This window comes from Thermobia domestica, chromosome 3 (assembly GCF_964235325.1).
Source record: "Thermobia domestica chromosome 3, izTheDome1.hap1.1, whole genome shotgun sequence".
Lineage (NCBI taxonomy): Eukaryota > Metazoa > Arthropoda > Insecta > Zygentoma > Lepismatidae > Thermobia > Thermobia domestica.
Genome location: NC_137456.1, coordinates 147727276 through 147741015, shown reverse-complemented (window position 1 = coordinate 147741015; position 13740 = coordinate 147727276). Strand labels below are relative to the sequence as shown.

Sequence of the window (13740 nt, the reverse complement as noted above, 5' to 3'; positions counted from 1 at the left end):
TTTCACCCAACAACTTCGAACATCCATATGTCACCCAACACGTGCCTGAAAAAACAAAAATAGTCTCCAACACCATCGAGGAGCTTCTGCCAATGTTCTGGAAGGTCATGCATTCCATCGCGGTAGGACTTGGTCGACCGTAAAGCGGAAAATGTTATCACGTGCATTTTGCACCTCTACTAAGGATGTGAACTAGCGTCTTCTAAGAAGATTGTCCAAGAAATGGAACCTGTGATAATCGAATGGTGCAATGTTCGGCGAGTATGAAGGATGCAATAGTGTTTCCCGTCCAAGGCGTAGAATGGTGTCCCTGGTCATCCTAACCACGTGGGGTTTAGTATTCTCCTGTAGTGTAACAGGAGGACGCCTTTGCAATTCAGAAGTGTTGGCACCAGAGTGAATTGTAGTCCCAGTTCCTCTCATGTCTGGCCACTGTTCACGCAATTCCTGCTTGAATATCTTCATTTTGCACATGTGTTGGTCTTCTGGCACATGATGGTCTTCTAGTGTTTCGTCATCGTTCTTAAGCCCGTTAAACCACCGCTATACTATCCGCTTAGTCACGGCACCCTCGCAAAAGTCCTGGAATATCTTAAGCCCTCTTACGGCGGCATTTCACCCAGGTTTGATCTCGTGCAGCATACATGCCCTTATAACGTTCTATGGAGGTCACAGGTTCATTCTGTTCTTACGCAAGTTCGCGGTATAACTGAAGTGCCACAACGAGGTAGTATGTTGGTATACCCACACCAACAACTGACCTTTGCCTTATCTCCATTCGCATTTAGCTCAAGGTGTGAGGACCAATTGAACACAGACCTCCACAAAAAGCGACAAAACTTTCTTAGTTATCTCTATAGATTTAGCCAAAATAGGCCAACTTGGCATCACTGCCACCTTGCAAACCATAACATCTCTGTGACATAACACCAAATTCGTTGCGGAATGGAATTGTTCTATGGCCGTGATCAGCCCGTTGTCAAATGTGGTTCACTTTAGAAGCAAGATTTAACTAAATCTACTTTCCACGAAATTAAAAGATAATATGAATAGGAAAAAATACGGTTTCTAAAGCATGCATTTCGTTGACATTAATCATTGATAGTTCATTTGTTCTCCTGGAATACTACATATGTAAACAAAATACAGCGGATAGTCGCATGATGCATATACAGGGTGCTTCAAAACAATATTGATAACGTTTGGGAGGTGGTTCTTCACACGAAGATAAGATGAAAAATATAAACCAACCTGGGTGTACAAATGCCTTCTTACAAAGATATAGACTGCCAAAACATTACAAACTGAAGTTTAAAGGTCCTTAGCTCGAAAACTATGTTACCTACCGTAGTCGGGCCAAGACTTCACTTAGGAAACAAAAATGCATGTTTCATAATCCTAAGGTACTTACACAACAGTTTTTATAGAGGATGTTTGAATACGGGCATATAATTTGACGTATTCATCAATTACCTCTATACAAATTGTTGCGGAAATAAAACATGAATATTCGGATAGGGTACATACCAATTCTTAAATAAGGTTGGTTCTTAAACCAGGTACGTAAATACCCGACAGCGGTATGTCCCATAGTATTGGAGCTATGTACATCGGCAGCCCATAACTCCGAAAGGAAGTATTTGTGCACCCAGGTTGGTCTATACTTTTCATCTTATCTTGGTGCCAGAAATCACCTTCCAAACGTTGTAGATGTTGTTTTGAAACACTCTGTATATTGTTCGTCTCTTAATGATGACACACATATTCCTTGTAATAATTACTATTAAAATGTACTTATTTTATCTTGATAACGATTACTAAACATTTGAAGGAGTAAAACATTGACATTAATGGTATTTTATCTTTAACAGAGTGTTTTGTTTCAACCATGTCATCGTGTGGTGTCTCCAGATAAATTTATTGAATCGTGTGAATATGATCTTTGTGTCTGCGAAGAGAGTGACCGTTGCCTCTGCGCCGTCATATCTACTTATTCCGCTGAATGTAGAAGGGCTGGTGTTATATTGGGATGGACAGAACAGTCACTTTGTGGTATGTGAAACACTTCAATTATATAAAACAAATACAAGCAGAAAAGTAATCACATGTTACAGTAATAATGTGAATGTGGTTTAGGAATATGTATTCATGCAAAAAGTTGGAATTTTAAGCTTATCTGAAAAAATAAAGAAACAGTAGAATAATGCATAAACCAGAAGTAACCACGAGATGAGAAGCAGCCATAAACCATCAGATATTTCATTTCATTTCATGAAATTTTTCATACTTCCCTTTTTTCTACAGAAAAGCATCAGTTGTTAAACAAAACTATATAATAAAGTAGAGATTCTACATTGAGGTATAAAATTACCTCCAAATGCTGGATGGTAAAAATGTTCGCTTTCAACAAGGAATCAGATCAATATTCATATGATGTGAACATCTCACAAAACAGCACATCTAACTTTGATACATGCTGTGCAAATTATATATTTTTAACTTATATTTTTATTTTACTTTATTAACATTCCTATTATAATTAGTATTATATTTCTTACTGCAAATTTTCGGATTAAATAAGAACTATTACCTATTACATTACTGCAGCATGAAATGTCCGTAGAATCTGACCTTTTTCTGGAAGTCTTCTGTTCTTAAGTTTCCAACGCAGATAGCGGAGTGCTTGTGCAAGTCTTCATGCAGGCTATCTAAGTAACATTATCTAACACGATTACATTTATTCGATGTATTTGGTAATTCCCTATAGACAATAACGTACAGTATATTCATCACATACATATTTAAGGCAAGAATAACATTTCTTACACAAACACTAAAATAATGGAAAACTTTCAAAATGCTATTTATTACTTATTCTTTTAGCATACATTTATATTTCAATTGATCATTTCTTTCGAAATTTACTGTTTTTTTAAGTAGGATATTTTGATCTTTATTGTATAGATTAAAACTAATGATATTAAGGATTTCAATAAATAGTTTCCCCAAATATACTGAGTCTTTCTAGTGGCGAGAAACTTGATTACTTTTAGTAGTGTCTCAGATTATTTCCATACTTTATGTCTCGTGGTTAAAGCACTAGGATCCGTCAGGAGAGTCTTAGACTAAGAAAAATGTTAATTAGATGTGGCATAAAACATTCTGTGTTTCATGATTTTTTTTCGAACAAATCTGTCGTAGCTGTAAATCACATTTACGAACAAAATTTGAAATTGACTTATCCCGCTATAACTTAATTTGAGAGTGGTATTCTGAAGGTGTTTAGACAATGATTATTTTGCAAGCCAAATTCGACTGGTAGTACATCAAACATTGGATCGTATCGGTGCATGTTAGACAAGAAATGCTTAAACGTCCACCTATAGAGTAGGTTGGTATACATTACAAAGAAAACTATATTCAGAGTAACGTGGAAACATTTGTCAATGACAATTATTTACGGGGACTACTGCACTGAAGATGTCAGATGAAGTGCGAGTCCTTTCAAGAGAGTCCGGTACACTTCGTGCAAGTGGATGGTTTCGTGAAAAAAAAAATATTGACGAAGCACTATTTTATTTTATTTTTAAAGTGAGTAATCATAATGAGAGAATTTCCGGTGTTGAAAATTCCCTTTCAGTTTTGATACATGAAAGTGATGTATCCTTAAATAAACATTTCTATACAATTCTAATCAAAATATTAATGGACATTTTTTTTCATATGCAGTTACTTCAACACATACTTGTATCTGGTTATGGTGACCTAATGGCTTTCGCTGCAACTCAAGAAAGATGTTTCTCCTTTAGCCTAACCAGCATATCCGTGGGACGTAAAACTCAAATATTTCATTTCATTTCATTTCAAGAAAGATGTTGCTAATTTCATTTGCAGCATAGTGGTGCTCTGCCACATTGCTATTACGATATTTAATGCTACTATGGTTTGCAGTTAACTCCTTCAATTATGTCTTTATAAAGACTTTCATCAAAGCTTGCGTGTTTGTACCACTGCTTATTACGGGATTGTATGTCTTGTGTGGATGGAAGAAATATATCCTGACATGGTAGACAGTTTCTGATAATAACTTGAATAGAAGTGTGATATTTGCCGTATTATCCGTGGATATTAATACTTTTAGCGAGTAGAGGAAAATATTCTGCTTAACTTCTTATGTATATAAATAAATTATATTTACGTGTACCAGAAGTAGTTGATTAATACATAATTGAAATCAACATTGTAATTTGGCCTTATCCCATATAACCAACTTACGCTTGATTTGAAACGAATCTCGAATGTTGAAGAGCTCAAATAATATGCGAAATATATTTTTCTTCACATTAGTATTATTATTCATTTATTGTTATATCTTAATAGTATGTAACTATTGACTGTTACTGGAGTCGTGATGAATTCTATGAGTATTATTTACGACAAATGGCAAATCTCAGATTAGTTGTTCAAATAAATGGAAGTTGAGTATTGTTGTTTCTTTTATAATAATCGGGAGGCAGAATCTATGTCTCCAAAATAAGAAATTGGATCAACCCGAGAGAGTTAAACCAACCGGTGGTCCTAAATCATCAAGCCCACTATCCTGATCATTTCTAGCCCGCCGGTCGTTTGACATGAGCGGACGTTGCCTCCGTACATCCCTCCCCCCTCTACTTAAGCTAAAAAAATGAGCGTTTATAATAAAAGGATATATCTCCAAAACAAATCAAGATATTAACGAATATCTTTTTCTGGTTTTATCTGTAAGGTATGCTTTACGATCTTGTATATTCACGCTTTGGATAGACTGAATAGTTTTTCAAAAAATAACATAAACAATAAAGACGGACATATTTATACCTCAATATTTTCTTTTTTGATCTGTATCTCCCCAAAGTGTTAATATATAGAAAGAACATTCCTAATTACATTTGTAGAGCATTAAATTATCTTTTCAACGTACCAATATTGTTAGGTTTACTTCAAGATGTCGCACTACAGCGAGGTGAGTTTGAATGCAAGTGCGCTTTGATTCGAATGCTGATGCTCCGAATGGTACCACTGAATTTCAGCTCACGTCAGTCAATGAAGGTTTTGTTTCCGAGATAAAAGCTTATTCCTTTCTAATATTTGAAGAACAGTTCTCATCCTTCTTCTTTGGGCTCTCCTGCACTGTCATGATCATTTCCAGAAATCCGGTCAATTGATACGACCGTGCGTTAAGGATCACAAAATTTTTAGATAAGTAAAGATGTCTTTTATAATGTTAAAATCCATTTACAGTTGATATTCAGGATAATTCCGATTTTCAACTCTATTTGTGTGCAGCATTTCCACCAGTCGTTCAAAATAATGTCTTATTTCTTTAACTAAAATATTTATCTTACCATAATGAAAAAGCAGAAAATATAAATAATGTGAGAACATATGTAAAAATGTCTTAAAAGAGATGGGCAAACACCACTTACAGGTGATATACAGGATGATTGATAACATCGTTGTACACCTCAAGGGTACTTCTAAAATTACGAATGGACCTGTATTCTCTCAATGGCCACTTTAAAAATGTTTTTACAGAAACCTCAATAACTATACTCGTATTTGTATGGAATTTATGAGAATATTATATCGAACTTCACTAAATACTTACTAATTACTGGAAACAAGCAGAACTGTAATGGTATTCTACATTATCATATCAAATCTGTGTAAAATATTTGCGAAATTTCATATTTCCTTAGTCTTTTGTATCCTCATTAGATGAATTATTTTCTGGTACATAAGGGTCTGTAAGTGAGTTATAACACTTGATACCATTACAGCTGCAATTTCTCGTGCCGTACAGCTATTGAGGCCCACACGCACTTGCATTTTTTTGTAGCACATATGTTTACGTGTACAAGACTAACCGTGGTCAACTTTTAGGCATAGATTCCTGAGTGGGCACCAACTTTCCATTCGTAGTTTGCCAACCAAACTGTTCGGGTTGAAGGAAGTCAATATTCGAGTAGCTGGCATACCGTCAAATATATGTTTGAAGGTGTATTCGCTTGATGTTTATCACTAGAGCACCCTCCATTGGTGGAAGTTGGTCTGGGTTTCTTTGACCAACCATATCAACACAGACAACATTGAATGATAATTTTTATGAATCGGTGTAGACATTCACCACAAATTCTTCTGTACGTGCTATCCTCTCATCATCCACATTACCTAAGTTACTTAGGAAGTATGATTTTTTTAAAAATATATATACATTCCATGCATTATTTTTTACAATTCCTGCGAACTAACTAGTGGTGTCGCTTCCGGTAAGTAAATGGAATGCTGGCAAGGAATGGCAAACTTCATCGCAGCTCATTCACAATTGTGTGGATGGAAATATATTGCAATTTTATTACTCTTCTAGTAGACATCAATATTTCTTCTGCCTTCAATGTTTTAAAAAATGTATAAGGAGAACAAGAACATCGGTGTCTTTGTAGTCAATGAGCAGCTGTTGACAGCCGTAGCTGATAGCACGGTATTCGTGAAGTATTATCTTCGTATCAGCCTTTTCATGATTAGATTTTAGAAATGGTAGGTCTTCACTCTGTGATAACTCCATGTGAAGTAAATCTGCAAAACCAACTGATATGATAAGAAACTGTTAGTTTTTCAATGTTTGCCTACAGTACCTAATCAGCTCTAAAAAAGAAATGTTACGAGGCCAGATTTAATTTTAGGAAAATCAATAAAACATTTCCACTGCTGAGGAAGCGGACAATCTTGACTTTCAATACTTTACCGAATCAGTCAATAAGTGCTTGCTGATTGCCTAAATCTAATATCTTTTTTAATAGAATATGAACTGTAATGGCCGAATAAACCAACTCCTGAGCACACCCTGTTTAGAAAGTTCACCATACATTTTATAAAAATATCCGCCAAATCACCACCAATTAGTTCACAGAAATTTAAACAAAAGGAAGAATTAGAATATAAATTTTAAAAAAAATCATACTTGTTAAGTAAATTAGGATCTGGTAATGTGGATGATGAATGCTCGTACAGAAGAATTAGTGCGGGATCGCTACACCGATTCACAAAAATCTTCGATCACTGTTGTCTGTACGTATTTGGTTGGTCACAAAAAACATCTTTCACCAATGAAGAATGCTCTAGTGGTAAACATCAAGCGAGGGCACCTTCAAACATATATTTGGCGGCATGCCAGTTACTCGAATATTGACTTCCTTCAACCCGAACATTTTGGTTGGCAAACTATGAATGGAACATTGGTGTCCACTCAGGAAAATGGACCACTCAGGGATCTATGCCTAAAAGTTGACCAGAGTTATTCTTGTACACGTAAACATATGTGCTACACAAAGAAATGCAAGTGTGTGCGGGCTTCAGTAGCTGTACAGCATGAACACCTGTAGCTGTAATTGTAACAAGTGTTATAACTCACTTACAAACACGTATATACCAGAAAATAATTCATCTAATGAGGATTCAAAAGATTAAGGAAATATGTAATTTCGCAAATATTTTGCGCAGATTTGATATGATAATGTAGAATACCATTACAGTTCTGCTTGTTTCCAGTAATTAGTAAGTATTTAGTGAAGTTCGATATAATATTCTCATAAATTCCATACAAATACGAGTATAGTTATTGAGGTTTCTGTAAAAACATTTTTAAAGTGGCCATTGATAGAATACAGGCCCATTTATGATTTTAGAAATACCCGTCAGGTGTACAACGATGTTATCAATCTCCCTGTATATCACCTGTGAGTGGTGTTTGTCCATCTCACTTAAGACATCTGTACGTATGTTCTACCATTATTTATATTTTCTACTTTTTTATTATGGTAAGACAAATACTTTAGTTAAAGAAATAAGAAATTATTTTGAACGACTGGTGGAAATGCTGCACACAAATAGAGTTGCAAAATCGGAATTATCCTGAATATCAACTGTAAATGGATTTGAACGTTATAAAAGACATCTTTACTTATCTCAAAATTTTGTGATCCTTAACGCACGGTCGTATCAATTGACCGGAGGTCTAGAAATGATCATGACAGTGCAGAAGAGCCCAAGGAAGAAGGATGAGAACTGTTCTTCAAATATTAGAAAGAAATAAGCTTTTATCTCGGAAACAAAACCTTTATTGATTGACGTGAGCTGAAATTCAGTGGTACCATTCGGAGCATCAGCATTCGAATCAAAGCGCACTTCCATTCAAACTCACCTCGCTGTAGGGCTACTTCTGGAGGTAAACATAGCAATATCGGTACCGTTGAAAAGATAATTTAATGCTCTACGAATTTAAATAAGGATGTTCTTTCCATATCTCAACTCGTTGGGAAGATACAAATCAAAAAAGAAAATATTGAGGTAAAATATATATCAGTTTGTAATGTTTATGTTAAATGTTCCAAAAAACTGTTTGATCTATTCAAAGCGTGAATATACAAAATCATAAAGCAGACCTTAGAGATAAAACCAGAAAAAGATATTCGTTAATATCTTGGTTTGTTTTGGAGATATATCCTTTTATTACAAATTCTCATTGTTTAGCTTCAGTAGAGGGGTGTACGGGGGCAACTTCCGCTCGTATCAAGCGACCGGCGGGCGAGAAATGATCAGGATAGTGGACTTGATTATTTAGAACCATCGGTTGCTTTTACTCTCTCGGGTTGAACGAAACATTATAATAACGTGTTCTGCCTCCCGACTATAACTAAGACTTTTTTCCTTCCAGATATAACTTGTCCTGCATACTCTGGTCTGATATTTACTGAATGTGGTTCACCAATTCCACGCACCTGTGCAAACAAGGTTGGAAAAGGAGGTGATAAAGCGAAGGAATTTTTTAGTCCATGTATTCCAACTTGTCAGTGTCCTCAAGATAAAGTGCTCAGTAATGGACGTTGTGTCAGCCCTAATGATTGTCCTTGAAGTACTTATTCTGGAGAGAACCTTGTAAACAGTGCTGAGCGTTCATGCATTTGTATGCATATGATATCAGTCATTGTTTCAAGTTACCAGTTATGCATTTGTTCTTATTTGTCTACAAATTAAGATATGTGGTATTATTAGTTATATCATGATTGTTGCCTGTTTATGCTTGCTTACATTTAGATCCTAATTTCCGTAGTAAAATTCAATAAAAATTCAGGTTGGAAATAATCGTAACAATATGTTAGATTACTTAGTTACTACAATAACTTTATAAATAGGGTTGCCATAATTATACCCGTATTTCGTACGGACTGCCTGTATTTTGGGGTCTGTATTCATGTCCGTTTCATAGAATGCATAAAATAGTAAAATGTCCCTATTTGACAGTTTTTGGAGCTGCCCGAAAAATCCCGAGTCGGAAATCGCTAAAAGTTCGGCGGAATTTGGTTTTTAATATTGACATTGGAGGCAGCACTATTACCGTGACAGATCAGAGTCGCCGTAGTGCGTTCCACCGCTTGTCTTTTGTTTGTTGTTTTTGCAGGCCTTCATAGTTTTACATTAAGTTAGTTGTTTCTATTTTATATAAATCGTGACAAGTAGCGCCTAAGCAGAAGAGAAAGTATAGTTTCAATGAAGATCTGAAGAAATGTTTTAACAGCTTAAAAAATGGTACGGCAGGACAAGAACATAACGATGAAGTTTATTGTACGATTTGTAATTCTCAGTTTTTAATTGCATTTGACGATCGTCGGGATTTAAGTAAATACGTCGAAACCAGAAAGCATAGAATAGATCGTGATTGGTTGACACACTGTAAATTAAATCCACGTTTAACATTTAGTACCCCCGGTACTTATGTCATAGCAGTGGCTACTAAGATGCAGTTGCTGATGTACTTTCATAGATATAGGAGAGCGTTTCAAGAGTAGAAAAGGAAGAAACGTTTTATAGAGGGGCTAGTAAATTTTTATAAAAAGTTTTTATGTCATTTGAGGTAGTAATTTATTAGTAAAGAAAACAACGAACGATGGATTTCAAAGATTACTATTTCGCCTACAACAGCCATTGAGATAAACAGTATATGACTCATAGTCATTGTTTGCCGAAGCAAATAAATTGACATGGCATAATTTGGTTGGTCGATACAAAACTCTTGGGGAAGATTGACACATGTATCAAGTAACCCTGTGTAGTGATGAAAGATATTTTGAATTTATTTTGTGTGGTGAACGTTGTTTCATTTTCAGAAGTTTGATATTTCCTTCTTTCAGTTTTTGTACTGTATGCCTACATTTATTGTTCGGAACTTTACTCCGCTTCATGTCAGGAAATATTTCCCTGCCTTCTCCCTCAACTCACCCCTTCCCAAACGTTTCCGATTTAGCAGGCCTATTTTCTTGTCTAAGAGAGCATTATTTTATATACTTTATTTCATTAACTAAGCACGTAATGATAACAAAGAGAGGAGGACCTTCGAAGAAGTGTTTGCTGCATATTTGTCTTACGTTTCTGAGCATTGAGACGAAGGAAATACTTCTTGCACTCCTAAAGTAGCAGAAGAGTTTGAATGAAACAAATATTAAGCGGAAGAGTATGATTCTTTTTAAGGTAAGGTGAAGCCGGGAACGGTGAAATGATTTTTCTGTTGTAATATGGATAGGCGAAGACCTACTGTTATTTAAAAAAGAATACTCAATGAAGAATAGGGGAAAGTGAAATGGGAAGTGAAGTGAGAGAAGTAAACATATTCAAACAATAAATTTACTTTAGTTTACGTCATTACGTCTGTAATAGGCTACCACAAGAGGTACAGACTGCAACATGTCGTTATCTTTAGCAATAATAAACCAAACAAATCATGGATCCAATGCTCGCGTTGCAAGAACTGGGCTCACGAGGCATGTATTGACAGAAGCAAATCTATTTTTGTCATAATTGTGATTCAATGAATGATATGTCTGAATGAAAAACATATGTATGTAATGCTTTGTGATTTTGTGTAGCTAAGCCTATTTTGTTGTGAAATAGCTATAGATAAAAATATTTTGTATCTTGTTCTGGTTTGTTCTGTTTTAGTTTTAAAACAAAGAATAACCTAAGGTCAATTACATGTCTATTCCAATCTATAATTCTTTTTGTTGTAGGAAGAATTAATATGCACTTTTAATAATACTTTTGGTTGTACTTGTTAGGTAGGAAGCACAGGACTGATTTTCTTTTAAAGAAATTGTGAACCTTAGCCTGCATAGTATACAAGTTTTCAGTTGCCTACAGTAGACCTAACTCTCCATTTCCATTATTTGTATTCAATTGTTTAATATAATTATCCTAGTAGTCATTTTCGTACTTGTTAACTAGAATGTAGAATTTAGAAATACGATGAATATGAAATAAATAGGTACAAAACATATCAATATACCGTATGAGTGTGTCCACTTACCGCATAGAGTGTGTCAACCAACGCAGAGTCGGGGATATTTGACACATTTCACTTAATGTTATTTTCAGACGTCTAGCTTCCATAATATAATACAAATAATATTCCGCATTATTTTAACTAGTAGGACAAAGTATAACGAGTTTGCCAATACTTCTTTTCCTTCTCTAGAAAATTAACCTCACCAGCTATAGCCGACAAATGAAAAAGTGTGTCAATTATCCCCGGTCTCCCCTACCAAAGCAGTTCTAGCTTCAAAAGTTTGCAAAACCGTTGATACTTTCTTTAAAGTAAAGTAGCCAAAACTAATTATTAATTGTGAGCAGTCAAAGAGGCTAACTTCTCCTATAATACTGTGCAGCAGGCCTGCAACCAGTGGGGAAATAGGGGAGGAGCTAGCCCCAAAATCTTTTCGTGGCCCCTCGAGACCTCAATACAAAATGTTATTGTTAATATGAAAAACGGAACTAAGATATTTGTAAAATAATTTTTAATGACTTGGCCCCCTAACATATTCATAGCCCTCCCAAACCTCTGTGGCTGGTTTCGGGCTTGACGTACGACTTGAGTTTTAAATTCTCTGATTAGAAAATCAAAAATTAATTTGTAAATTATATGCATCAAAATTTTCAAATCCTAAAACCAAGACTGAAACAAACGCTGTTAACGTAATTACAACTTTGTTTTTGATCGATTGATGGCAGAGGTTTAAGACATTCACTTTATTACAGTTATTGTCGATGCCTCAAATAGAATGGATCTTATGTTAGTACCGATAATTATTAGGCACTTTTTGCTCTCTTTTTCAGTTTATTTTTAATTTGGTACTCCTGGTCTGACAAAGGCAAGCACCTAAGTTACTAAATTAATGTAATAGAATTGTGTTTTCATTATATAACTTATACGTATTTTAGTTAATGTTAATAAAGTAGGTTATGTTTTTCTACTAATGTCTCATTTTTCCATTCCAGGGTTAGATTTAATATACGTAATCTAATGGCATGATTTATTATATTTGTGTTAATGAAAAAATATAAAGCATGTTAATTTCCAATAGTTTTTTAAAGTATTTTAGTAAAAAAATGTGTGATAAATTAAATCAATTGCGTAATAAATTGATGTTATTTATTCTTGTTTGGGCATCGCATCTTCCATGTGTTGTCATTTTAAGGCTTCTCCGTATTTTCGATCCAAAAATTGTGGCAACACTATTTATAAAAGTAGTAAATGTGAATGTAAAAAAATGGGGACAGAGATTATAATGGTTGAGAGATGAGTTTCAAACTCTTACATTTCTAACTTTTTAAAGTAATATTACCTTTCAATGATTGGTAGTGTTATATGAATTTCAAGTTACTCAAAACAGGAATGTATGTTGTCATTAACATATGCTATTTACTACATTTTTTGTGTATACAGTGTAACTTAGAACAGGGTAATCGAATTATTAGCCAGAAGATTTTTGTTAAAGCTTCTCCTGGTATCTACTGCATCCGTTATAATTTAAGAACAATTTCAGTGATAGATCAACATTACTATATAGCCGAGCTGTAATGGTGTAATAAGTGCAATTGTTTAATAGAATAGATTGTTTTATTTTATATGCGAAATCTGCCAAATATAACATATATATACACACAAATTGTATAATTTTGTTAACTTATTTCTATAATATAGTTCCTAGTTATATATGGACTGGTAAGTTTCCTTATTGCAAAGTAATGAACCTTCATTGTTTTATTATTAATCTTTATATACAATATATTTAATCAACCGTCTCACGATTTTCTACCTTATGATTCATATTAACGAGTAATAACAAGTTGGCTCCGTATTCTTATTTCTGTTCTAATTAACAATTAGAGAACGTTTTTGCGAAACTTACGTCAAACAAGAAATTCAATAGTCCATACCTAAGGAATCAAAAACTTGTACATCATGATAATTCCATGTTACTAGGTTTGCCACCGTCCTCCAACACAAGTTTTTGCTGATGTGTATCTATACTAATTTGAGGTGCATGCCTAAAAAATATAAATAATGAAAGAAATAAAAATAAAAATAAAACTACATTTTAACGTACAGTTGGCAACACTGATAAATTTATTCTTGCGCAGGAGCATGTACTAGTATTTTGTGCCATATCGAGAGTAGAATCGTTTGAGCAGATTTGCGTATGTGCGAGTAACGATAATATGAAATGGCTGTCGTAATAGAAGATTCCACCAAATGTAAAGTGATATCTGTCATATGACTTCTCAAGACCAAAGGACATTATGCAGTTGACATTTATCGGGAATTATATGCTTGTTACGGGCTGACCGTAATGAGTGAATGGCGTTCAAATA

General features: G+C 34.5%; 1 protein-coding gene across 1 annotated transcript in view; it reads left to right on the top strand.

Annotated features, from left to right (window-relative positions):
* The window catches only part of LOC145681993 (kielin/chordin-like protein), a 52673-nt gene extending 39647 nt beyond the window's left edge, over window positions 1–13026 (top strand). Inside the window, exons 6-7 of the mRNA XM_081753593.1 lie at window positions 1872–2052; window positions 8753–13026. Of these exons, the coding sequence (XP_081609719.1) occupies window positions 1872–2052; window positions 8753–8949 (378 nt within the window). The 3' untranslated portion in view covers window positions 8950–13026. The remainder of the gene's footprint in view (window positions 1–1871; window positions 2053–8752) is intronic.
* Window positions 13027–13740: the final 714 nt, after the last annotated feature.